The 27,075-nt window shown below is 43.7% G+C and overlaps 1 protein-coding gene across 2 annotated transcripts; it reads left to right on the plus strand.

The window, feature by feature from the left end:
• On the plus strand, window positions 1–27,074 carry trx (histone lysine N-methyltransferase trithorax). 2 transcript variants are annotated; one of them, XM_070217404.1, is made up of 9 exons: window positions 1–666; window positions 10,254–10,712; window positions 12,471–13,673; window positions 14,855–16,022; window positions 16,077–16,277; window positions 16,340–24,608; window positions 24,677–24,810; window positions 24,916–25,091; window positions 25,153–27,074. In XM_070217404.1, exons 3-9 carry the CDS (start codon window positions 12,609–12,611, stop codon window positions 25,324–25,326), a joined length of 11,187 nt encoding a protein of 3,728 aa, XP_070073505.1. In that variant the 5' UTR covers window positions 1–666; window positions 10,254–10,712; window positions 12,471–12,608; the 3' UTR covers window positions 25,327–27,074. The 2 variants fall into 2 exon arrangements, with proteins under 2 accessions (XP_070073505.1, XP_044250210.1); XM_044394275.2 differs by lacking the exons at window positions 10,254–10,712; window positions 12,471–13,673.
• Window position 27,075: the final 1 nt, after the last annotated feature.

The raw sequence follows: 27,075 nt of genomic DNA on the forward strand, positions 1-27,075 counted from the left end.
TCTCCCGCGGTCACACTAATCCAAAAAATCCAACAACAAAACCGTCGGCTGTTTCGCTCGTCAAAAAAGGCAGAAAATGTGGAAAATAATTGAAAAACTGTGCTGAAAAGTGTGTGCGAATGTGCTGGGCAACGGCAGTCAGTAAAATTACATCGAATTTGCAGCGGGCAATTGCCGAAAAAGTGTGAAAATCGAGAGCAGAAAACCTGATTTTTGAGAAGAAGAAGCAGGCATTTTCATCGTCGTAAAATCCGACATACATACGTACAGACAGATATATGTATATACGAAACGCGCGGGCGCGAGAGAGAGCGAAATATCGAGAGAGCGAGAGCGCGTGTGTTTGTGTGTGAGTGTTTTTGTGCGTTTGTTTTGTGCGACAGCAGTGAGAGAGAGAGCGCGAGTCCGCGAGAGCGGCGAATGCGAGAGCCAAAGCAAAAACCAAGAAATAAGTGAACGAAAATAAAAACGAAAATCGCAATCGAAATTCGGAATTTCTCCACCCCTGTATTTTGTGTTTACTAGTGTTCTAGTGTTTTGTTGTGGAAAATACACCGTATCCCGAGTCCCAGGAGTGGATTATGTTCGCCCTAAAGATGCCAAATTAACAACCCCTGAAGCGGATTCGAATCTCAATCTGCATCTGGATATTCGCTCGGCGGAAAGGTAATTAAAAGATCGCCGCGATAAAAGGCGTCGCCGGCTGCCGATGAGTCAGTCTGCTGCCGTGAATATATATATTCCCGATATATATGCACATATATAGGCATGCCAGATATTGATTTGGAATGCACCCGGAGATACTATACTACTTTGCATACACTGTTACAACTACAAAACACACATTTCCCATTATCATACCTCATCATTTTCATATTCACCGTAGTCCCACACTAACCTTTGTAGACCTCTAGTCCAGTAGTTTAGATTGTTGTTTTTAGCTAGAAATACCAGCAAGTGTCGTTCAATTATTCACTCGATAATGCAAATTAGGCTGCACAACAAATACTGTTAGTTTATGGCCCACGCTGCGATTTATGTCTACAGTGGGACCCCGCTAGGAGCGACTAGCAGCTGACGTATTGTTGATATTATTTGATATTTTGTTTATAGTTAATTTGTTTGAAATATCGTTATTTATGTTTGTTTTCTATTTCCAAATCCTGTAGATTTAATTTCATTATAATAATTTAAACTTTAGATTACAAACAATATTTTATTTATATTTATAAGATAAATGGTTTAACTGACAGATGTGGAACGTGAATAACTTAAGATCTAATATTCGATTAATGACAAGGAATATTTTTTAATGAATTGTCATGGTTTTATAACTAGTTTCACTGATTTTCCAATTTCTAAGGCTCTCAAAAAATAAATACAATAAAATATAAATCCCATGCGAACGTTGTTAGACAAGTTGCACTGTTAACTGAGATTTCCATCTACGACGTTTTCCATTATTTACCACCCGTTAAACGAACGGTAAATGACAGTCGCTGGCACACCCACACAAACACGCCAGCATCGATAAATAAACTTAATTTAATTGCTTTTGTTGTCGCCTCATTCTAAATCAAATTCGAACGCTCTCTCGCTCGCTCTCCCGCTGTTGCTGCTCCTCTCTCTCTCTCTGGCGCTCACATGGCCAAAGTGTTTGTATAACTAAAATTGTTGTTTATTTTGTTGCTGGCGCTGTTGAAACTTTTAATAAATTATACAATAAAATGAAAAACGATCTCGGCAGCAGCAGCTAAATCGATTGCCGCTGCTTCTCGTTGCCGTTGCCTAGATGCTGTTGAATAATTACAAAATAAATATATGTATATATTTATACTTCATAGGCTGTTTGTGTATTTGTTGACGCCATTTTTTCATTTGCCATCAAAAAGGCAAATTCCAAATCGAATCGCCTAGTCTCCGCCCGTGTAATTGTGTGTGTGTGTGGGAAACTACGCGCCAAATAACATTGGGGCGCAAAATCGCAAAATGAGTAATTGCGCATATTAAAATTCGCCTTTCAAAAGTCGACCAACTGAGCCGTAAGCTAATGCGAGATCTTGAATGGGAATGAAAATGCGAATGCGAATGGGACGAACTGATGCCCATCCGAATGCATTTTCACGCTCCACTGCGCCCGCATCTCGACGATCACACCTCGCAGAGCCTTAAAATTATAATACAGTGGGAATTACTCAAAATAGCAAAAGGATTTCTTCGAATTTAAAGGATTATTTTGATTACATTCGGGGGCTTATCTTACGGATAATTTTGGCTAAAAATCCATAAAAATAAATATTAAGTAGACAATAAAATTATGTTTTAATTTCATCATTTCATTCGGTCTTTCGTGGTTTTTTGATAATAGATATTGTTGACAATTTTCCACTTTATTTACGAATGTCTATTAGAAAAGAACATAAGCTTTAAAAGATAAAACGCAAAGCCTTTTTGTAGATAATAAATTTTATTACATTACTGACTTTATTTATTTGTAGGTGGGGAATACTAATATTATTATCCAAGAATTTTTAATTTTGTGGGTTTCTAAAAGTTGTCTTATATTATTATCTGCAAAGATTTAATGAATATCAAATTTGCATTCCTTCTAAAACAAAATTCCTTCCATCAAACGATCACTGTACCAGTGGTTTCTCTTTGATTTGGTAGCCAAACTATTAGTTTGCATTGTTGTTACCAGTAAGTGGTATTACACCTTTGTTCGTTTTGTGCGTTTTGAGAGGCTGCAGCTGCCAAGTGGGCTTATAGTATTTTACCAACGATAAACCATAAACCATCCACCACCACGAAACCAGATGTCCACACACACAGGCGCGAGTATTTAGTTCATGTTTCGTGGCAAATTGGACATCAAAATTGCGAGCTGCCAAGTCGGCTCTCAATTTTCAATGCTCATTCATGGCCCCAGAGATATAGAAATATCCATCCCAACACTAAACCGTATGGCACCCACACCAAGACACCTTTCGCACATTTATTGGCGCGCACATTTTTCATGTTTCACCTTTGGCTGCGTGTTTTGATTTACAAGCAAACACGCTAACATACATATTCACACTCCCCCGCGTGCGCTCTCTGGCTCTCTATTTTTGGGGATGGGATGGGGGCTCTCTCTCTCTTATTTGTTGATTCAACTTCTTCAGCTGCTTTCTCTGCGCTCTCCCATTGCTACACGGACAAAAAAAAATCATTAAATAAATCAAAACTCATATAGTTCTTTAAAAGTAATTTATTCAGACAAGTTTTAGAATTTTGTATTATTTCATTGGTTCTGTTTTCACAAAAAAATAGACCTATGATAGTCAACAACTGTTATCCCTTTTTATTATTTAAAATTGTTTTAATTGAAATCTTATGAAATGATTAAATAATGTGTATTTTTATTCGTTCTTAATGTATAAATTGAAGAATAAAATATCAAAACTTTACTTGTTAGGATGAAAGAAAAGTCATTGCCCAGCGGTGGGGTATTAATCCGGGCATGCTATACAATATAATTAAACTTCCACCTTTTTTTCCAGTGCACATGTATTTAAGGCATTTTTGCATAATTTCATACAAATTTACATATTTTATGTGCGAGGTTGACTTCGATTTTTTCCAACTTGTCAATCGAGTTTGTGCACATGTGTGTGACATGCAGATAGTTGTCTATTTGGTAGATGTGTGAGTGGGTGCTGTATTCGAGTTGTTGTGATTGTCGTGCTCGTGTTTATGGCTCTTAATCGCTTACCAGGTCGATTCGTTACCTGGCGCTCTCTCTCTCTCTGTGACTGTCTCTCTGGCCCGGCCCCCACCTCCACCCTACCTCCCACTCCCCCACTCATTTGCCATCTCTGTCTGCTCTCGTGTGCTTGACTTTAATCTTCTCAATTACTCGCAATTTGCAAGTTTTGTACTCGCGCCTCTTGCACGGTTATTGGCATGCAGTGCGAAAGAGAGGGCGCTATGCGGTACACAACGTACACAACAAAAAACGTATAATTAGATGTCAATTTTAATCAATTAAGCAATTTATGAGCAAGTTTTCATATCACTTAGCAGCGCAGACGTATCATTGTGAAATTAAATGGCATTATTTCGACATGCTGTCATCGGAAAGATAAGATTTGAGATTTGTTTTGAAAACGGATCCATTTATAAGTCAATATACAAAGTGGAAAACGGTTAGTAATGGATTTATGGTGCAGAAAAATCAATCATATTGAATATGATCTATAATCAAATCGAAATGTACATTTAAATGAAATACAGCAAAATATTATTAAAAAAAATGGAATATTTGTATAACGGGTACCTAGATGATACAAGTTCTATAGTTTGTTAAAATAATTATGTTAATTTTCGTTCAGTGCCCGTATTTTGTTTCATTTTTCTGGCCCATTCTTCTTATTCAAGTTCTTCTACGTTTTGCGCTTGTTTTGATTTCTTAATCTTTTTACCATAATTGATGGCAATTAAATTAAAGGTGTGTGAGTTGGGGCTCTCTCTCTCCCTGACTCTCTGTGCCCCACCCCCTCCCCATCATTTTTGGTTTAAGATATTCGTTTATCTTCGTGTTTGTTCGGCTGTCGATTTCGAGGGTGATGATGATGGCGATGACGATGACGATGCATTCGGATTTCGAATTGGCCAGGCCAGTTTTACTTTGCCTCGTTATTCGCCGTTCGCCGGGAGATTGTTCGTTTTGTTGACCGATTGTCTCTTGGCCCCCTTTGCCTTGCCAATCCCCACCCCCTCCGCCGCAGCCTCTGCCCCTCCTCCTTTGCAGCCTCCCCCTTCACGCATTCCGCGCGACTCTGGTTTTATGGCTGCACTCGAATTACAGTGAAGCCGACACTTGAACACCATTAATTGGGTCTCAGGATACAGTCAAACATCTCAAATTCAAAGCAATCAAATAAATTGCAATTCAATATGCCTACACTTTTTTTGTGGGAAATAAAGGAAAATGGGGAAATGGATCCTGATTTCTGTATTATGTTTGTACATAATAAAATTCATTGCAAATAAAACTTTTTAAAATTTATTTTTAATTTATACACATTTATAAAATAATACGGTAGTATTTATAATGAAGAAAATAATTTTTTCCGAATAAACGGAAATTATATTGAAATGAGTTGCAAATCGGATGTTAGTGTTTTTATTCTAACTTGATTATTTTCTTAGAAAGGTGATAAATTTATGGATTTTAAGAAGACTCTCAGATGATCTGCTGTATTTGCATATTCGGTTAGTACCATTAATTTAAATTTGACAACTTCGTTGGGCAAAAAAAAAGGTTGGATAAAAGCTATGGTCATCGAATTTATGCAATTAGCGCAGTTAATTTGACGGATAAACGAATTATACGTCAAATTAGGTACTTTCCGTTTGTGGAAATTTTAAATTCTGAGCTTTCAATTTATAGGCCTAAAAATAGATATATAATTTAAAAATTTCAACGATAACGGTTGAAGAAGGAAAGTAGTAATTAAATTGAAATTGTAACGCCCCTGTCCTTTTAACAAATTCTTTTCAAATTACACAGTAATTCTTTTCAAGTGGACAGTAATTATCGAGCACCCCCTGTACAGGTTACCGCCCATTATCCTTCTATACAAACATCTCTTCCCTGATAAATAAATGGTCCGTAATTAAGGAGCAACCCCTGTACGGTTTTCCATTTGAATTTGCTCATTTTGTCGTCTATATCAACGCGTTTTGTCATCATTCTGTGGGATTTTATTGATTCGCTGAAATATTCATGCTGAGTTCTCCTTGGGTCTTTGATGTTGTTGTTGTTGCTGCTGCCGTTCGTTCGGTTGGTGGCACATAATTAAAGCGATTTAGTTAATTGATGTCAACACACAACGTAGTTAGCATTCTGCTGCTGTCTGCGCATTTCCTCGGCATTTGTGTTGGTTTCTCAGATACAATTTGTGTGCAATTTGTTGGCTGGCGAGTGTTTTTGTGATTGTTTCTTGCTTGTCTGCCGACTCGAAAAACCTCCTCTTCCCCTCTCCTGTTTGCCCCCTACATGGGTATTAAATTGTTGACAATTGTTTTGAGCTTGAGAGAATTAACCTTTAGTTTGTTATGTCATGATATTTGCCTAGTGTTTTGTGTTCGCTATTAAATGGTCACTAATATTGCATTGTCTTTGTATTTCACAATTACGAACGATTATATCAGACACACAGAAATGTTCGAAAGTCTTTCATAATGGAAATCTATAATTACGTTCGGTAATTGAGTAGGTTCCCGATTGTCATCAATCACAGGGTAGGAAAATTGGTTCCCATTCGCATCTGTCAATGACAGAAAATATATCTCATAACATGGGTAATTAATCGTTTTCAGAAATTGCTTAGAATCGATTAACGATTCAAATTCAGGTGATTTAATATCGTTTTAAGTAAATTTACCAGTCATTTGAGTTAATTAGGTAATAATATATTTAATTGTTAGAAAATAAATATTATTTACCTAGGCAAGTTAACACTGAATTTGTGATTCCATGATAGTTTAATAACCTTCTAAGGCATTTCATTAAAATGCCACAAATCACTTGCATCATTGGACTGATTAAGATCTTTATTAAGTATTTTTATCACTCCATCATCCATCGATTTAAAATGCAAATTATTCATATGCATATCGAGTATTAGGTATTCAATTCACGGCAACTTCGCAGCAATTAGTGTAATCGCCGTGCAAATACGGAGGAGTGTTGTCCAATTAAGCCCGGTTTAGTCCCAGTCCCATTCGCTGTCTCTCGGACCCCATGCTTACATCATGCCACCGCTGGGGCCATAAAGATACAACTCAATGGTAGAAACAAAAACCAAAGCAGAGGCGATATAAAATAAAAACGAGGAAAATCGACAAATAAAATCACAAATCGCAAACAACTGAGACAGTGGCAGGAGACCCAAGTTAAGGTACAGTGGGTGACAGAGCCCATAATTTTCTAACTTTTTTTTAATTTTAATTTGGTTAGAATTTTAAAAAACTATCCGAAATAATTGGAAAAAACTTTTATTAAAAAGTATTTAAAATCTGTTGTTGGTTTTGAATTATACTCTTAAATAAACCATCTTTAAAATTGTAAAATTAATTAATAAATCTATTTAAAATCCATTTATTAATCAGAACGAATATTAAAGGAAACTATTTTTAATCCTCCTACATCAATGTCCGTTATTGTAGATATATTACTTAATTTAAGATGTAATCTTATTTTAATCTTAATCTCTATTAATCCATATCCATTTTTGTGGATATTTTATTGGATATATAATTATAATTGGATATATTTATTTTATTTTTATGAACCCATTTTTGCTAACCCATTGTACCCACTGCATATCTGTATGTACGAATGCAACTTAAATTGACTTGCTGGGGAGCTGTATGCAGTACAGTTGACAAGATTGACTAACTAACGAGGCAGGTAAACCAGGTAAACTAACTGACTGCCAAACACCTTTGAGTGGAAACCAAAGGCGAAACGGAAAACAATTACGCCGCACTGAGTCATGCTTTCGGAAAATGTGGGAAAAAGGAGTCGGAAAAAAATGGGGAGGCGAAAGGCGGCTGCCACCACCCAAAAATCTCGAAAGTATTTTCACCTCATTCTGTGCACTTAAGCTCACACATGCACACGCAGAAAAATAATGTATTATTTTACATGTTTAATATTTAATCAAACTATTAATATCGGTATAGTCATTATAATAGGGTATTATCTTATTGTCGTTATACATATACAACAAATAAATATTCATTCATACTCATTTTTAATATCATTCACTCTAACATAACATTTCCATTCTTTTCATTGCGAATTTGACGAAATATATTTAGTTAATAATCAATAATATGGGGAGTGCCAATAAAATATCTATTAAATATGTGTTATAAATATGTCTGAAAGTAGTCAACTAAATATTTGTAATCCATAAGCTCGAATTTTAAAGCATACTTTTACACACAGTTTTAAGTAGTTAAGATTTCTTAGCAACCGGCATTACTTTTTATGTGCATAAAGTTAGCAATGCAACTTTTGAAAATGCAAATTTTTTTCTATCGACAATTTGCCGTTATTTATCCGTAAATTATTCGTAAAAGAAAAAAATTTGCCGCTCAATTATTTTTAAAATTATGAGATGTTCTGCTAAGTTGATATCAACTTAGCAGAACACCCCCACTAAAGTTCAAAATTTCCAAAATCTTTTTTAATGGGAATTTGCCGTTATTTTGCCGTAAATTATTCGTGAAAGATAAAATTTAGTTGCTCTTGTTTTAACATTTTTTTTTTAAAAAAACATAGTTGTTCTGCTAAGTTGATATCAACTTAGCAGAACACCCCCACTAAAGTTTAAAATTTCCAAAATCTTCTCTAATGGGAATTTGCCGTTATTTATCCGTAAATGATTCGCGAAAGAAAAAATTTTGTTGCTCTTGTTTTAACATTTTTTTTTTAAAACACATAGTTGTTCTGCTAAGTTGATATCAACTTAGCAGAACACCCCCACTAAAGTTCAAAATTTCCAAAATCTTTTCTAATGGGAATTTGCCGTTATTTATCCGTAAATGATTCGCGAAAGAAAAAATTTTGTTGCTCTTGTTTTAACATTTTTTTTTTAAACACATAGTTGTTCTGCTAAGTTGATATCAACTTAGCAGAACACCCCCACTAAAGTTTAAAATTTCCAAAATCTTTTCTAATGGGAATTTGCCGTTATTTATCCGTAAATGATTCGCGAAAGAAAAAATTTTGTTGCTCTTGTTTTAACATTTTTTTTTTAAAACACATAGTTGTTCTGCTAAGTTGATATCAACTTAGCAGAACACCCCCACTAAAGTTCAAAATTTCCAAAATCTTTTTTAATGGGAATTTGCCGTTATTTTGCCGTAAATTATACGTGAAAGAAAAAAATTTGTTGCTCTTGTTTTAACCTTTTTTTTAATAATAGTTGTTCTGCTAACATATGTATGTACAACGCGGACGGTAGCAGAGCTCTGCTGACGTCGACGTCAAATGTGTACAATTTCCGCGAATTCTGCTTCTGTGAGAAGCAACATCCATTTTTCATGTTTAAAATTTTTAACTTTTGATTATGTGTAATTCTGTAAATAATATTGACTCAGACTCACTGCAGAAATTAATAAACCTCCAGGACGCAGAATTCGCGGGAATTTTACACATTTGACGTCGACGTCAGCAGAGCTCTGCTACCGTCCGCGTTGTACATACATATGTTAGCAGAACAACTATTATTAAAAAAAAGGTTAAAACAAGAGCAACAAATTTTTTTCTTTCACGAATAATTTACGGCAAAATAACGGCAAATTCCCATTAAAAAAGATTTTGGAAATTTTGAACTTTAGTGGGGGTGTTCTGCTAAGTTGATATCAACTTAGCAGAACAACTATGTGTTTTAAAAAAAAAATGTTAAAACAAGAGCAACAAAATTTTTTCTTTCGCGAATCATTTACGGATAAATAACGGCAAATTCCCATTAGAAAAGATTTTGGAAATTTTAAACTTTAGTGGGGGTGTTCTGCTAAGTTGATATCAACTTAGCAGAACAACTATGTGTTTTAAAAAAAAAATGTTAAAACAAGAGCAACAAAATTTTTTCTTTCGCGAATCATTTACGGATAAATAACGGCAAATTCCCATTAGAGAAGATTTTGGAAATTTTGAACTTTAGTGGGGGTGTTCTGCTAAGTTGATATCAACTTAGCAGAACATCTCATAATTTTAAAAATAATTGAGCGGCAAATTTTTTTCTTTCACGAATAATTTACGGATAAATAACGGCAAATTGTCGATAGAAAAAAATTTGCATTTTCAAAAGTTGCATTGCTAACTTTATGCACATTTACTTTTTTATTGTAAAAGTGAATACAATTTGGAAATCTGTATAACATTATTAAAGCTGTCTCTAAATAGGTAGAAAATCATAAAATATTCGAAATTTCTTTCTGTGCACTCTCACTCACTGATACACACACACACATGCATAATCATCGCACATCGTCACCCACACAAACATTCGCACACAAGCTCAAACACTCGAAAAGTCAACTTTCAACTTGTTTGCCCAACTGCGACGAAGCGAACTAATAAATTTCTACTTTGTTTTTTTTTCTCTCTCTCCCATTGCCTCCTCCTCCAACTCGTTGGCCACCCAATCGACCAACCGCCCACCGCCACCCCCTCGATTAATTTTTTGCAGATTTCAAGACACGCAGACTGCAGACTTTTTTAAAACAGTGTGTGTGCGTGAAGAAGTGTGGTGGAATGGGAGGAAGGCAATGATGTAGACCGAGGATATAGAGAGATGATGATGGGGATAATGATGGTAATGATAATGAGCACCATGTGGCCGCCAACACAAACCAGCATCAGCAACAGAAGCAACAACAGCAACAACCAATATAAGAACAACAACAACAGGAGTTACAGATGAGAAAAGTTGCCGCGAAAGTACAGCAATGTGGAAAACTGTGAATTCGTCGAGCAGAAACTCCCAACGCAGAAAAACTAAACGCGCAAAAAGAAGAATTTTCATCAGGCCATAAAAGCGAGAACAAAGAGAAAAACTGTCGTAAAAAGAGGCAGCAGCAGCAGGGAAAAACCCACCACTTAATAGTGGCCCACAACAGCAGCAGAAGCAACAGCAACAACAACAACTGTAAGAATTTCAATTTCCAGCAAACAAAAAAAATATTCGAGAGAAAAAACAAAGGCAGCAGCAACAACAAAAGCCAAACGAGAAAATCCTGCAAAGAAAACAAAAAAAAAAGAAAAGAAAAAGTTCAAGTCTGAAGTACAAAAACCACTTAAAACGTCGATGACAACTAACCCGCGGGAGGGAGGTAGAAAGGTAGTTGCCGAGAGAGTGAGAGCGCATTTCTTAAAAAGGAGTCTGCGAGAGAGAGAGAGGGAGAGAGCGCGTGCTACGTGCCAAAGGACGAGTTTAAGGAGCCGCAACGCAGCAGTTGTTTTGGCTCAGAATTTTTTTTCTTTGTTTTTTCGTTAACTGCACACATTTAGTGGTGGCAAAGCGTGTAAAGGTGGTGGTATCCCAGTGCTGTCATCTAGGCCGCTTTCCCGCTATAAATAGCCAAGGAGCTAGGTTTTATCCTAATCCTTGTCCTGTTAAGAAATGTGTTGCATACTTCATGGCGTTTGAAAATCTTTTATTGAAAAAAAATTTAAAAATAACTTCCCTTAAATTAAAAAAAAAGAGTAGAAGATCCTGAACCTAAGTGTTTAATGAGCAAGAATCCCTTTTTATAATTTGATAAATTTCTTGAAATATTTTTACCAATTATATTAATCAATTATAAGTTGAGTTGCACCATGTTGCAATAAAATTCAAGTACCTAATAATCCCATTAATTTAAATAAAAAGCCAGTGCTGGCATCTCTGATTTGGGTGTGAGTGTATTAGTGGTCACGCAAGACGTGAGACAGCGGCAAGAGGAGCGGAACAAAGGCAGCTGCAATTGCACCTTTAGCGCTCCTTGCTCAGGAGCAGGAGAGGGCCAAGGCGAAAAAGAGAGTCGTGCTCCGAGAGAGTGCACTCATAAAAAAAATGTCTTTCAATTTAAATAAACGGGAAATAAATGTAAATAAATGTTTTATGGAACGTACTTATGCATTGCATTGAGAAAAACGTTGTTAGTAGTGAGGATATCTCTTGAAGAGTAATTTAAAATAAGAGAATTTCTAGATTATTTTTACAATTAGCCAATAATATTTAAAATATTTTTTTTTTTTAAATTTTTTTTTACCTTTTATGAATGATACTCTTTTGGTAAGGAAAATGAAAACACAACTTTTTTAAAACTAATATTAAATCTTCTTAAGAAAATCCAATGTCCTTTTCCCAATCGAAACCCCATTTTTTTGTTTAGAAAAAAATATTACTTTTCAAAACAAGAAATATGAAATGTCCTTTTTGCAATCGAAATACTTGATTTTTTCCAAGTGTAAGGAGCGACTGAGAGAGAGTTAGAGCGCGTTCGGGCGCAAGAGCGCCACAAAAGCCGAGGCTGTCGAGCGGCTACGTCACCTTCGGCTTTGTAGTTGTAATTCGCAAAGCAAGGAGCGCGCAACGAGAAACGCGCGCGAAAAGAAATAAATAAATAAATAGCCAAGGAGGGAAAAGGAGTGAGTGAGTGAGTGGGCAGTGAAGGGGGCGTGAGGCAGGAGTGCAAAATAAACGAGTTGCCACAGCAACAACAACGAGATTCGCAAAAAAAGGGGGAAAAATTGACGCATTCCAAACGCGCGATTCGGCTTACAAGCATGGTATTTTTTTTCTCCCGAGCTGTGCTGTTGTTGGTGCTTTTTGTTTTTGCCAGTTTTCCTTTAGCTAATACCGGTCTTTTTTAGTCGGCCTCTCTTACTTGACGTTACGTTTGTGCCTCTCTCTTATCCACAGTGAGCTATCCACAAGTCCAAGCAATCAAACAAATCGAAGAAGACCAAACATAAATCGAAAAGCAAAAAATAACAGGGGAAATCCAATCAAAAGGCAGGCAAATGCAAATGCAAAGGCAAACGCAAACGCACTACTATTATGGGCCGCTCCAAGTTTCCCGGCAAACCCTCCAAGTCGATCAACCGTAAGCGGATCAGTGTCCTGCAGCTGGAGGATGAGGCGGCCAATCCGGCCGAGACGCAGCAGCAGCCACCGCCGCCGGAATCCCAGCAGCCGAGTGGTTCCGGTTCCGGTTCGCCGGCTGCCCGGGAAAAGGGCAACAATTGTGATAACGATGAGGATGACAATGCGCCGGGTGGCGCCTCCATCGGTGGCAATACGGCATCCTCATCCGCCGCTGGCGCCTCGGGCTCCGAAAGTAGCGGCAATGGCAGCAGTTCGGGATCGGGATCATCAGGATCGGGATCCACCAACGGAGGTGGTGTAAATGGCGGCACCCATCACAAAAGTGCAGCCAATTTGGATAAGGAGGCTGTGGCAAAGGATCAAAATGTGGGAGAAAGTGATAGAACGAGAGGAAAATCAGGAGCACCTATTGAGACATTAACCTCGAGTGGAAAAACCTCCGGAAAGTCATCAGCCAGAACTTCCTCAACAGCCTTTTCGGGAACCTCTTCAGGAAGATCGTCTGGCTCATCACCAGAAGGCAATTCTGGTGCATCCTCCGATGGAGCATCTTCCGGAATATCCTGCGGAAAGTCCACCACAGCAAGGAGCTCGGATGTAACCACTGGAAAATCTGGAACATGCGCTTCTGGAAAACCATCTAAAGCAACTTCTGGAACAACATGTGAGGCAACGAGCTCTGGAAGCTCCCTGAAGGCCCTAACCGTGGCTACAACGGTCTCATCCACTGGATTAGCCTGTGCCCTGGTCTCCCCGGGTGCATCCTCGCCAGGAGGAGCCTTTGCTATAAGTGCCGCTTTGCTGAGAGCTCGCAAGAGCAGCAATAAGAAGTTCAAGAATCTGAACCTGGCCAGGGGCGAAATAATGCTGCCCTCCACATCCAAGCTGAAGCAGCTCAATAGTCCGGTGGTGGACAGTCCCTCCTCCTCCCCCACCACGCCCTCCGTCGCCCCTCCGCCTTCGTTGGAGGGGGGAGGAACGGGCGCGGTCAGTCCGGGTGAAGAATCTGCGGCCCTGGTAAGTTGATTTCCAGATTGTCGGTGTTTGGTTTGCCGGTTTTGTTCCCAGGTGTTGCCCCCTTTTGCTTTTATTTATGAATATGTTTAAGCCGCTTTTTTTTTTCAACCCGCCACCACCTTAACCACCTCCACCTCCCGCAATCCTTCAACCAAGTGATTCCGAGTTGCGTGTGCACCCTTTGCAGCACATACACACATCCTCCTCCTCCTCGTTCTCGGCCAATGCCACAGTCCAATTCCCGCCAATGTAAATAAGAGAACCCCCTCAAGTTGGTTTACCCATGGTTCTGGTCTGGTTAGTAGCCCCTCTTACCCCCTTACACCCCCTACCACCCAACCACCCGCCTCTGACGCCATTGTTACCTGCTCGCTTACCTGCTTAATTGGCTTTTATGACGTTTTAGCGCTTGCAACTCTTCCACATGTGTCTGCCGCAGACGGTTGACGGTCACAGTGGCAATGGTGTCTGTTCCCCCAGCTTATACTTATGCTTAGTAACTTGTTTTTGCACCAATACCCCACCCCTCTCAACCTTTCAGGCCTCTGTAACCCCCAGTGTCCAAGCGATCCCCTTCGAAAAGTTGCACTTGCTCCTGGTCCTTTGCATGCTTCTTTGTGCTTTACGTTTACACTGGAAGTAACAATTGACCTGCTATCAAAAGATTTTAAATTAAACAAATATATATATCCCTTCTCCGCTAAATGGTTTATTATAAAGATCTAATCAGGAATTAAAAAAATATAAACATAAAAAATTATCATATTTTAAGACAATTTTTTTTAAACCTTTCAGGCCGTTTTCCAGTCCGTTTGTTAAATTTAAAGTAAAATTAAAAAAATGATTTCACATACGATTTCAAGGTTTGAACCCTACTTTAAATTTAACAAACAGACGAGAAAGCAGCCCTTAAAATCCTAAATACTTATGAAATTTTAAATATGTGCCAAATGATTACTATTATTACTTACACCTTGCTTAACCTTAAACCTATTTAATTTAATTTCTTGCTGTGTAACTTTTGCTTGCTATATATTACTTGCATTGCTTTCCGCTTCGCATTTTGTGAGCGTGTAGTTAGTGGCATGAATTATTGATTTGCTCGGAACCCCGTTTCCCAACTTCATTTTCTCAACCCTAACCGAAACCTACTGAACCCTTTTATTTGTGTACTTTTACAGAAGCGCGTCTTGAGCGAAATGCCCAATGAAGTTGCCCCCGAGGCCCCTGCATCCAACTGCCCAGCGGCGGCAAATGGAGCGGCAACGGGAAAGGGATCTGCACCCAGTGCAAGTGCACCATCAGTGGCCACTTCTGCTGGAGGAGGCAGTAGTCCTAAATCTGGAACAGATGCAGGATCATCGACAGCGTCAACGGCAACGAAGCAAAAGAAGACGGTGACATTTAGGAATGTGCTGGAGACCAGCGATGATAAGTCGGTGGTCAAGCGGTTCTACAATCCCGATATCCGCACGCCAATCGTCTCGATTATGAAGAAGGATTCCCTCAACCGGCCGCTGAATTACTCCAGAGGAGGCGAATGCATCGTGCGACCCTCGATTTTGTCAAAGATACTCAACAAAAGCTCCAACATCGATAAGCTCAACTCGCTCAAGTTTCGATCGGCGCCAGCGAGCTCATCTTCCTCGAGCCAGGAATCGTTATCCACACCCAATGTATTTGGTTTATCCCGCGCTTTTGGCGCTCCCATGGATGAGGAGGATGAGGGTGGCGTAACCTTTCGTCGCAATGATTCTCCCGAAGATGATGAAGAAATGGATGAGGATGAGGACGACGACGAAGTCGATGAGGAAGAGGAGAATGAGGATGATGAAGCAGCCTCTGAAAAGAGTGCGGAGACAGAGAAGAGTGCGGGAGGCGAAGAGCGGGATTCAGAGGAGAAGCAACTGGTCATGGATTCGCACTTCGTGCTGCCCAAAAGGAGCACCCGCTCCTCAAGAATCATCAAGCCCAACAAGAGGTTGCTCGAAGAGGGTGGTATTAGCACCAAGAAGACCCTAGCAGGTGGTGACTCCAAGGCTAAGAACCTCTTTGGAGCAGCTTCCTCGAGTGCGGTCTCTTCGGCATCCACCTCCAACGCTCCTGCAAGTCTGAAGCTCGCCAAGGAGAGTTTCTCCAGCTTTGGCAGCCTAAAATCAAATAGCAGTACGGCTGGAAGCTTTGTGCTGCGGCAGCCGCGACTGCAATTCCAGGCGGACAGCAAACCAGGACCTTTTGGTGCGGCCAAAGCAGGACCAACATCGCCCAGTGTCATTCCGACGACAGCCAATTCCCTGGCGGTTGCGACCTTCGGAACTCTGGCCAATCCCAGCAGCAGTTCCACAATAGGTTGGTTACATAAAATATTTAACTATTCTTTATTTACCATTGATTTCTTTCCAGGAACTCTGACTCCCAGTGCCTGCTCCGTGTGCTCCGCGGCGGTCAGCAGCAAAGAGGTGGCTCAACCCCGCAAATATGGTGTCGTGGCCTGCGACGTGTGCAGAAAGTTCATCTCGAAGATGACCAAGAAATCCATATCGGCCAGTTCGAGCAGTGCCAATGCCTCCGCCGGCAGCCAATTGCAATGCAAGGGAAGCGAAGGTATGTCCAAGATCATGTCCTCTTATCTACTTCTCACTAATCTTTAATATTTTCCCCCACAGGATCAACCTGCAGCATTCATTCGGCCAAGAGCCAGCTGAAGAACTTTAAGAAGTTTTACAAGGATCGCTGCACGGCTTGTTGGCTGAGGAAATGCATGATCTCGTTTCAGCTGCCGGCAGCGCACAGGAGTAGATTGGGCGCCATTTTGCCAGTGGGAATGCGAGGAGAGGCCTCTTCCCGGGAGGAAAAATCCACGGAACTGCTGTCTCCCACTGGCAGCATACGATTTACTTCCTCCGCCTCCGCTGCTTCCTCTTCTGTGGTTGCATCTAGTTCGGTAAAGTGGAAATCCAGCAGTGATACCGCCTCAGCTTTGACTTCGATTAAGTCAAATCCCCTGGCGGAGAACAATGTAACATTTGGCAGTACTCCACTGCTGCGTCCTGCGATTTTGGAGAAGCCTCTCTTCCTGAAGATAACCAATGCAGCAGATCAGAAGCTCACGGCTGCAGAGGCAATCAGTCCAAGTTTGACCAGGAAGACAAGTAAAACGGAAAAGGAGAAGACTACGGAACAGGAACAGGCCGAGAAGCCGCTCAGTCCCGCTTTGGTGACAGCCAAGAAATCTGCAGTAGTGGAAACTCCAACTATAGAAGCTCAAGCTCAAAAGGAGGAGGCACCACAAACTTCTTCAGCAATACAGCCCGCTTCTTCCAATGGATCTTCTCAAGGAGTTGCTCAAGCAGAACCCAATGGGGAAACTAATGCTACGGGCGACACCCTGAAGCGTCAAAGGATTGATCTAAAGGGACCTAGGGTAAAACATGTGTGCCGCAGTGCCTCCATTGTGCTGGGACAACCCTTGGCCACCTTCGGCGAGGATCAGCCCGAGGAGGAGGCCGATGTGCAGCCGGAAATTGCTGCTCCAGTGCCATCAGCAGTTCCAGAGCCTCTTCCTGAGAAACTAACCAATCAAATGGTTACGGATGAAAACGATAATTGTGCTAGCTGCAAAACTCCGCCTGTTGTGGAGGAAACGAAACCCAGTAAGTCCACTGGAACTACTCAAGCTGAAGTGAAGAAGGTAGCGACAGGAGGAAAGGAGGCATCAGTAAATGTGGCTGGAGGTCAGGCACCCGCAAAGGTTACCACAAGAAATGCCGGCGTTGCATCCAATCTAATAGTGGCGGCCAGCAAAAAGCAGCGAAATGGGGACATTGCTACGTCCGGCTCGGTCAGTCAATCATCCAACCTAACCCAAAGTCGCAAGGCCAAGGAGCAGCGACAGCAACGCACGCTCATCTCCATCGATTTCTGGGAGAACTATGACCCGGCTGAAGTTTGCCAAACGGGTTTTGGATTGATTGTAACCGAGACTGTGGCCCAGAGGGCTCTGTGTTTCCTTTGCGGCTCCACGGGCCTCGATCCTCTGATCTTTTGCGCCTGCTGCTGTGAGCCATATCATCAGTACTGCGTACAGGATGAGTACAATCTGAAACATGGATCTTTTGAGGATACCACGCTGATGGGCAGCCTGCTGGAGACGACGGTAAATGCGTCCACTGGACCATCATCATCGTCGTCCCTCAATCAACTGACTCAGCGTCTGAATTGGTTGTGTCCACGCTGCACCGTTTGCTACACCTGCAACATGTCATCGGGCTCCAAAGTGAAGTGCCAGAAGTGTCAGAAAAACTATCACAGCACATGCTTGGGCACCAGCAAGAGACTTTTGGGCGCAGATCGCCCGTTGATATGCGTCAACTGCTTGAAATGCAAGTCCTGCTCCACCACCAAAGTATCGAAATTTGTGGGCAACCTACCGATGTGCACGGGTTGCTTCAAGCTGCGCAAGAAGGGCAACTTTTGTCCAATATGCCAGAGATGCTACGATGACAATGACTTTGATCTGAAGATGATGGAATGCGGCGATTGTGGCCAATGGGTTCACTCCAAGTGCGAAGGTCTCAGCGATGAGCAATACAATCTGCTGAGCACTCTGCCGGAATCCATTGAGTTTATCTGCAAGAAGTGTGCGCGCAGAAACGAGAGTTCCCGGATAAAGGCTGATGAGTGGCGACAGGCGGTGATGGAGGAGTTCAAGGCGAGTCTCTACAGTGTTCTCAAGCTGCTCAGCAAATCTCGCCAGGCGTGCGCCCTCCTCAAGCTGAGTCCCCGCAAGAAACTGCGCTGCACCTGCGGAGCGTCCTCGAACCAAGGTAAACTGCAACCGAAAGCCCTGCAGTTTAGTAGTGGATCGGATAATGGCTTAGGCAGCGACGGAGAGTCCCAGAACAGCGACGATGTGTACGAGTTCAAGGAGCAGCAGCAACGGAATGTGAACAATATGAACAAGTCACGAGCGAAATCCCTGCCCTGTTCCTGCCAACAGCCCATCAGTCATCCGCAATCCTTCAGCCTGGTGGACATTAAGCAAAAGATTGCTGGCAACTCGTATGTTTCCCTGGCGGAATTTAACTACGATATGAGCCAGGTCATCCAACAGAGTAATTGCGATGAACTGGACATTGCCTACAAGGAGTTGTTGAGTGAACAGTTTCCGTGGTTCCAGAACGAAACGAAAGCCTGCACGGATGCCTTGGAGGAGGATATGTTCGAGTCCTGTTCGGGAGGTAACTACGAGGACTTGCAAGACGGCGGCGGAGGAGGAGGAGGAAGTGCCTCTGTTTACAACGAACACTCCACCTCGCAGGCAGAGTCGCGTTCCGGTGTCTTGGATATTCCTCTGGAGGAAGTTGATGACCTCGGCAGCTGTGGCATCAAGATGCGATTGGACACGAGGGTCTGTCTCTTTTGCCGCAAGAGCGGCGAAGGTTTGTCCGGCGAGGAAGCAAGGCTGCTGTACTGCGGCCACGATTGCTGGGTTCACACCAATTGTGCCATGTGGTCGGCGGAGGTGTTCGAGGAGATTGATGGCTCGCTGCAGAATGTCCACAGTGCGGTGGCCAGGGGCAGGATGATCAAGTGCGTGGTGTGCGGGAACCGAGGAGCCACTGTCGGTTGCAATGTGCGATCCTGCGGCGAACACTACCACTATCCCTGTGCCCGGAGCATCGATTGCGCCTTTCTCACCGACAAATCCATGTATTGCCCTGCCCACGCGAAGAATGGAAATGCCCTGAAGGCCAACGGTTCGCCCGCGGTGACATATGAATCCAACTTTGAAGTATCGCGACCCGTTTACGTGGAGTTGGATAGAAAGAGAAAGAAGTTGATTGAACCAGTTCGAGTGCAATTCCACATTGGATCCCTGGAGGTGCGGCAGTTGGGAACCATTGTCCCGAGATTCTCTGATTCCTACGAGGCGGTGGTTCCCATTAATTTCCTGTGCAGTCGTCTGTATTGGTCGTCGAAGGAGCCCTGGAAAATAGTCGAGTACACAGTGCGCACCACCATCCATAACAGTTCGTCCACGCTAACAGCCCTTGATGTGGGTAGAAACTATACGGTTGATCACACGAATCCTAACAGCAAGGAGGTTCAGCTGGGCATGGCGCAAATTGCCCGCTGGCACTCGAGTCTGGCGAGGAGTGAGAGTTTCATGGAGAATGGCGGTGCCGATTGGAGTGCAGAGTTCCCGAATCCAAACTCCTGCGTGCCACCGGATGAAAATACGGAAGAGGAGCCGCAACAGCAGGCTGATTTACTCCCCCCCGAGATCAAGGATGCCATTTTCGAGGACCTTCCACACGAACTACTCGACGGCATCTCCATGCTGGACATCTTCATGTACGAGGATCTGGCCGATAAGACAGACTTGTTTGCCATTAGCGAGCAATCCAAGGATGGCACTCAGGCAATGACTTCAAGTCAGGCTCATAGTCAAAGTCAGCAGGCAGGAGCATCTGTTAGCATCTGTGATGAGGATACCCGAAATTCGAATACGAGCCTGGGAAACGGCTGGCCAGCCAGCAATCCCGTGGAGGATGCGATGCTGTCGGCGGCCAGAAACTCGAGTCAAGTGCAGATGCTCAAAACGCTGGCCTGGCCGAAGCTGGACGGGAATAGTGCCATGGCCACGGCCATAAAGCGAAGGAAACTGTCGAAGAACTTGGCCGAGGGAGTGCTGCTAACCCTGAGCAGTCAGCAGCGAACCAAGAAGGAGATGGCCACCGTGGCGGGCGTTTCCCGAAGGCAATCCATCAGCGAAGCCTCCACCGAAGGGGTGGCCACCACATCGGGATCGGTGAGGAGCAAGAGTTTCACCTGGAGTGCAGCCAAGCGTTATTTCGAAAAGAGCGAGGGACGCGAGGAGTCGTCCAAGATGAGGATAATGCAAATGGACGGAGTGGATGACTCGATCACCGAATTTCGTATAATTTCCGGAGATGGGAACCTTTCAACGGCTCAGTTCAGCGGCCAGGTGAAATGTGATAGGTGCCAGTGCACTTACAGGAATTACGATGCCTTTCAGCGCCATTTACCATCGTGTGGGCCGAATATGACCACCAATGAATCCGAATCTGATGTGAATTCTGCCGGAGGCAACACAAATCCTGGCCAACTGAGTGCTGAGAGCCTGAACGAGCTGCAAAAGCAACTGCTGGCGAATGCAGGCGGTTTGAATTACCTACAAACAGCAGCGTCGTTTCCTCAGGTCCAGAGCTTGGGATCCCTGGGACAGTTTGGCTTGCAGGGATTGCAGCAACTTCAACTGCAGCCGCAATCCTTGGGCAACGGGTTCTTCCTATCCCAACCGAATCCCACTACCCAGGCGAACACGGACGATTTGCAGATCTATGCGAATTCACTGCAAAGTTTGGCTGCCAATCTGGGTGGAGGTTTCACCCTGGCTCAACCCACAGTGACAGCACAGGCGCAACCGCAATTGATAGCCGTTTCCACGAATCCCGATGGCACCCAGCAGTTTATCCAAATCCCGCAGACAATGCAGGCCACCACACAGCCAACAACGGCCACATATCAGACTTTGCAGGCCACCAATACGGATAAGAAGATAATGTTACCCCTGCAGACAGCTGGAAAACCAATGAAGACCGTGGCCACCAAGGCGGCTCAACAGGCGGCGGTCAAGCAGAGGCAGCTGAAGTCCACCGGCCACCAGGTGAAGCCGATTCAGGCCAAGTTGCAACCGCATCCCCAGCAGCAGCAGCAGCAACCGGCTCAGGTGCAGCAGCAACCCATCACGGTGATGGGTCAGAATCTCCTCCAGCCGCAGCTGCTCTTCCAAAGCAGCGCCCAGTCGCAGGCACCGCAGCTAATCCTGCCGCAGGCTCAGCCGCAGAACATCATATCCTTTGTGACCGGAGACGGAAGCCAGGGACAACCGCTGCAGTACATTTCGATACCCACAGCGGGGGAGTACAAGCCGCAGCCTCAGCCCACGGCGACGCCTACCTTCTTGACAACTGCTCCTGGAGGAGGTGCCACCTATTTGCAAACGGATGCGAGTGGAAATCTAGTACTGACCACCACACCCACCAATTCGGGACTGCAAATGCTGACGGCGCAATCGCTGCAGGCGCAACCGCAGGTGATTGGAACGCTCATCCAACCGCAGACTATTCAACTGGGAGGAGGAGGAGATGCTAACCAGGCGGGTGGTAATCAACAGCCCTTAATTTTGGGAGGAACTGGAGCAGGAACTTCGGGACTGGAGTTTGCCACCACCACGCCGCAGGTGATCCTGGCCACCCAACCGATGTACTATGGCCTGGAGACAATTGTCCAAAATACAGTGATGTCGTCGCAGCAATTCGTGTCCACTGCAATGCCCGGAATGCTCAGCCAGAATGCCAGCTTCTCGGCCACCACCACTCAGGTGTTCCAGGCTAGCAAAATAGAACCGATTGTGGATCTGCCCGCTGGCTATGTGGTGCTCAATAATGCAGGAGATGGAACCGGTGCAGGGACATTCTTGAACGCGGCCAGTGTGTTGCAACAGCAGACGCAGGATGAGGCGACCACACAGCTCCTGCAGAATGCCAACTTCCAGTTCCAGACGGTGCCCGCATCCTCGGGAGCCTCCTCCACATCGATGGACTACTCTTCACCCATTATGGTGACGGCCAAGATTCCGCCAGTTACTCCAGTGAGGAGAACGAATGCTCAAGCCAAGGCGGCGGGTCTATCGGGAGTGAGTAAAGTGCCGCCGCAGGTGGTCAACAAGGTGCTGCCCACCAGCATAGTCACCCAGCAGCAGGCGCAAGTGCAGCTGAAGAACGCCAATCTCAAGCAGTCTCAGGTGAAGGGCAAGGCGGCATCGGGAACGGGAACCAATTGCGGAGCACCACCCAGTATTGCTTCGAAGCCGCTGCAGAAGAAGACCAATATGATTCGACCCATTCACAAGCTGGAGGTGAAACCGAAGGTAATGAAGCCCACGCCCAAGGTGCAAAGTCAAGCGATGTTGCAGCAGCAGCAGCAGCAACAACAGCAGCAGCAGCAGATGCAGCAGTCACAGATGCAGCAGCAAATTCCCGCAGTCGTGGTCAGTCAAGTGCCCAAGGTTACGATCTCACAGCAGCGAATTCCAGCGCAGCCACAGCAGCAGCAGCTTCAGCAGACGCAGTTGATCCACATTCCGCAACAGCAGCAGCATCAGCAGCAGCAGCAGCAACAACAGCAACAAGTACAAGTGCAGGTTCAGCCATCGATGCCCATCATTACCCTGGCCGAAACACCCGTGCTGCAAACCCAATTCGTGATGGAACCCCAAGTGCTGGAGCAGCAGGAGCTGGCCAACCGGGTGCAGCACTGTTCCCTGCCCACCAATGTGGTGAATCCCATGCAACAACAGGCGCCACCACCACCAACTACGAGCAGTTCGACAACGAGGCCAACGAATCGGGTGCTGCCAATGCAGCAGCGCCAGGAACCGGCTCCTTTGGCCAACGAGTGTCCCGTGGTTCCATCGCCCACGCCGCCGAAACCTGTAGAGCAGCCGGTTATCCAGCAAATGACCAGCGCCAGTGCTTCCAAGTGCTATGCCCAAAAGAATGCACTACCTTCGCCGGTTTACGAGGCGGAACTTAAAACCAACTCGGTTTTGGAGAGCATTGTGCCGGCGGTCACGATGGACGCCATTATGGAGGAACAGCCGGCCACCGAGTCGATCTACACGGAGGGACTGTACGAGAAGCATTCACCGGCGGAGGCCAAGACCGAGCAACTAATCCTCCAGCAGCAGCAACGCGAGCAACTCAGCCAACAGCTGGCCAACAGCGGTTATCTGCTCGACAAGCATGCCTTCCAAGTGGAGCCCATGGAAACGGATGGCTACCGGGAGGAAGATCTCGAGGAGGAGGAGGAGGACGACGAGGATGATGACTTCAGCTTGAAGATGGCCACGTCGGCGTGCAACGATCACGAGATGTCCGACAGCGAGGAGCCGGCGGTCAAGGATAAGATCAGTAAGATACTCGACAATCTGACCAACGATGACTGTGCTGATTCCATAGCCACTGCGACGACAATGGAAGTGGAAGCCTCTGCTGGTTACCAGCAAATGGTGGAGGACGTCCTGGCCACCACGGCCGCAGCATCGGCGGCTCCCACCGAAGAGTTTGAGGGCACACTGGAAACCGAAGCTGTCGAAGCGGCTGCTACATACATAAATGAAATGGCCGATGCCCATGTTTTGGAACTGAAGCAGCTGCAGAATGGAGTGGAACTGGAACTGAGGAGGAGAAAGGAGCCGGAGCAGGAGCAGGAGCCATCCAAGGAGCCATCCACCGTCGTCGTGCCCACCGCAGCTGCTCCAGAGCCACCGCCACCCATGCGAGAGCCCAAGAAGATCAGCGGTCCGCACTTGCTGTACGAAATCCAGAGCGAAGATGGCTTCACGTACAAATCGAGTTCCATAGCGGAGATCTGGGAGAAGGTCTTTGAGGCCGTGCAGGTGGCCAGGCGGGCCCATGGACTCACCCCGCTGCCAGAGGGTCCGCTGGCCGATATGGGTGGCATCCAGATGATTGGCCTCAAAACGAACGCTTTGAAGTATCTGATTGAACAGTTGCCGGGCGTGGAGAAGTGCTCGAAGTACACGCCCAAGTATCACAAGCGAAATGGCAACGTTTCCACAGCGGCGAGTGGCGGACATGGAGGGAATACGGGCGGAGGCTGTGCATCCGCTGCTTTGGCATCGGCTGCAGGTGGAGATTCGCAAGGCCTTCTCGACTACGGATCGGATCAGGATGAGCTGCAGGAGAATGCCTTCGATTGCGCCCGCTGTGAGCCGTACGCCAATCGCAGCGAGTACGACATGTTCAGTTGGTTGGCCTCGAGGCATCGCAAACAGCCCATCCAGGTGTTTGTCCAGCCATCAGACAACGAATTGGTGCCCAGGTAAGAGAATACTATTTTTTTCGCACGAAAATCCTTTATTAATTGGGTAATTTCTTTGACTTGCTTAGGAGGGGAACCGGCAGCAATCTGCCCATGGCCATGAAGTATCGCACGCTGAAGGAGACCTACAAGGATTACGTTGGAGTCTTCCGATCGCACATCCATGGACGCGGCCTCTACTGCACCAAGGACATTGAAGCGGGTAAGGGAATCATTTTATTATAAAATTTTTATAATAAAAGTTTAATTAATAAACTGAAATCTAATCTGAATCCTGTTTAATTCATTTCAAATTTGCTTTTTCCAGGTGAAATGGTTATCGAATACGCTGGTGAGCTGATTCGCTCCACGCTGACAGACAAAAGGGAGCGTTACTATGACGGTCGTGGCATCGGCTGCTATATGTTTAAGATCGATGATAACCTCGTGGTTGATGCCACCATGCGCGGCAATGCGGCTCGATTCATAAATCACTCCTGTGAGGTGAGTACAAAACTAGAGTACTTTTTGCCAGTAGAGATGCTAAAGTAATTTTTCATTGCAGCCGAATTGCTACTCGAAAGTGGTAGATATCTTGGGACACAAGCACATCATCATCTTTGCGCTGCGTCGAATCGTTCAGGGCGAGGAGCTGACCTACGACTATAAGTTCCCCTTCGAGGAGGAAAAGATACCCTGCTCATGCGGTTCGAAGAGGTGTCGGAAGTACTTAAATTAAGGGAAAGGTCAATGACAGGGATAGAAAACAAGAAGGACGCTGGGCGTCCGAATTAATCCGTATACTCAGAAACTGGGGTTGATTTTTCCAAAAAAGATCTGAGAGATCCTAGGGGTGGAAAGTAATTAGGGCACTTTAACCTGGATACTTTGATTTAATATTACTTTTGCCCTCCTGCCTGAAGAAAATCCAAGACATTTTCGAATAAAGTATTGTAAAGCAATAGTCCAATACAACAAACTACTCTAACAGTTTAAACTAAATAGTAAAGAAAATAGTACATCACTCAGATGTAGTTTTACATACAGTTATTAACTTGTTCTGATTGGACTATCGTAATCGATTTTTAATTATTGCCGTATTTATAGTAGTTATTTTATTTTTTAAACTTTTATTACAAAAAGTGATTGATCAAATATTTTCTTAGAACAACTAAGAAAAACATAACAAGAGAAGCCTAGTTTTTCTTTCAGGCGAGGAGAGGCAAAAGTAATATTAAAAAAACAGGCTATTAGTTGTGCAATGATTACATTCTCTCCCCTTTTAATTGCGAAAATCAAAATACCATTTGTGAACAGAAATAAGCACACCTGGAATGAGAATTGAAACACTTGTAGTTAACGGTTATATCGATCTATGTTTGGTCAATCGTGATACTTTTCGTTTTACAACCCCCATACGTCTTAAGTAGTTGATATGTAAAAGTTAAACAGTTGATATTATTATATGTCCTATATCGAAAAACAACCCGGCACATATTAGGCAACGAAGCAAGTAGATTCCGAGCAATCGGAACAGAACAGATCGGAACGAACAGAAACTCGACGACGTCAGTATTCAGGGGGAGAAGAATTAATTGTATATTAAATATGTTACGTATAATAATACGCCGATCAGTTAGCTAACTAGACTTAGGCTCCACAGATTCTATAAACAACGTACACACATAACTAAGCTAAGCTGATAAATATAACTCTTGTTGGGCTTAGGCGAATGACAGATAAACGATGGGAGACATTAAAAACAATTACTTACAGGGGCTTGTGTTAGATTGTACATACATTGCATACGAATTATAAATATCTATATTATATATACCTACTGTAATGAGAAATTAACTAACCTTAAGTTACCAGGATTGTGTGTAAGAAGAAACTATTTTATGTAGAGCTCCGCGTATTTATGTTTGTTAACAATTAACCAGCTGATTAATTGATTGAACTACGAATAATATCCGCAACCACATGCTTATACATATATATCTATTTAGGGAACGAAACCAAGCATCACCCTTGAAATTATTGTATTGTGAACAGGCAACACCAACAACCAATTGTAATTGTACGAACTCCATTGATTGTATATTTATTATTTTATACCTAAGTTTTAAAGCATGTATATTTTTGTGACCATTTGTTTGCCTTGATCGGAGCCCAAGCATAATCATAATTTGTAACGCCTAACCTTAGTTCAGCTCCCTTGTATTCTACTAGTTTCTACGATTGTTTCGCTTAAGACTAGCATTAGTCCGCTCTGGTATTTGTCCAAAATTGTACACAGACACACACACACACACAGCAGGCAGATATGTATATTCCTATCGGGGCGATCGGTCGGACTTGTACAGGCAAAGTTCCATAGCATTTTTTGGCAGCCATTCAAGACGCGCGCACTTTTTGCACGCTGTCGAGGAATTTTATATTTTTATTCCCTAAAGAAAAAAGTTTAATAAACTACAGATTAAAATTT

This window comes from Drosophila takahashii, chromosome 3R, assembly GCF_030179915.1.
Source record: "Drosophila takahashii strain IR98-3 E-12201 chromosome 3R, DtakHiC1v2, whole genome shotgun sequence".
In the NCBI taxonomy this organism is placed as follows: Eukaryota; Metazoa; Arthropoda; class Insecta; order Diptera; family Drosophilidae; genus Drosophila; species Drosophila takahashii.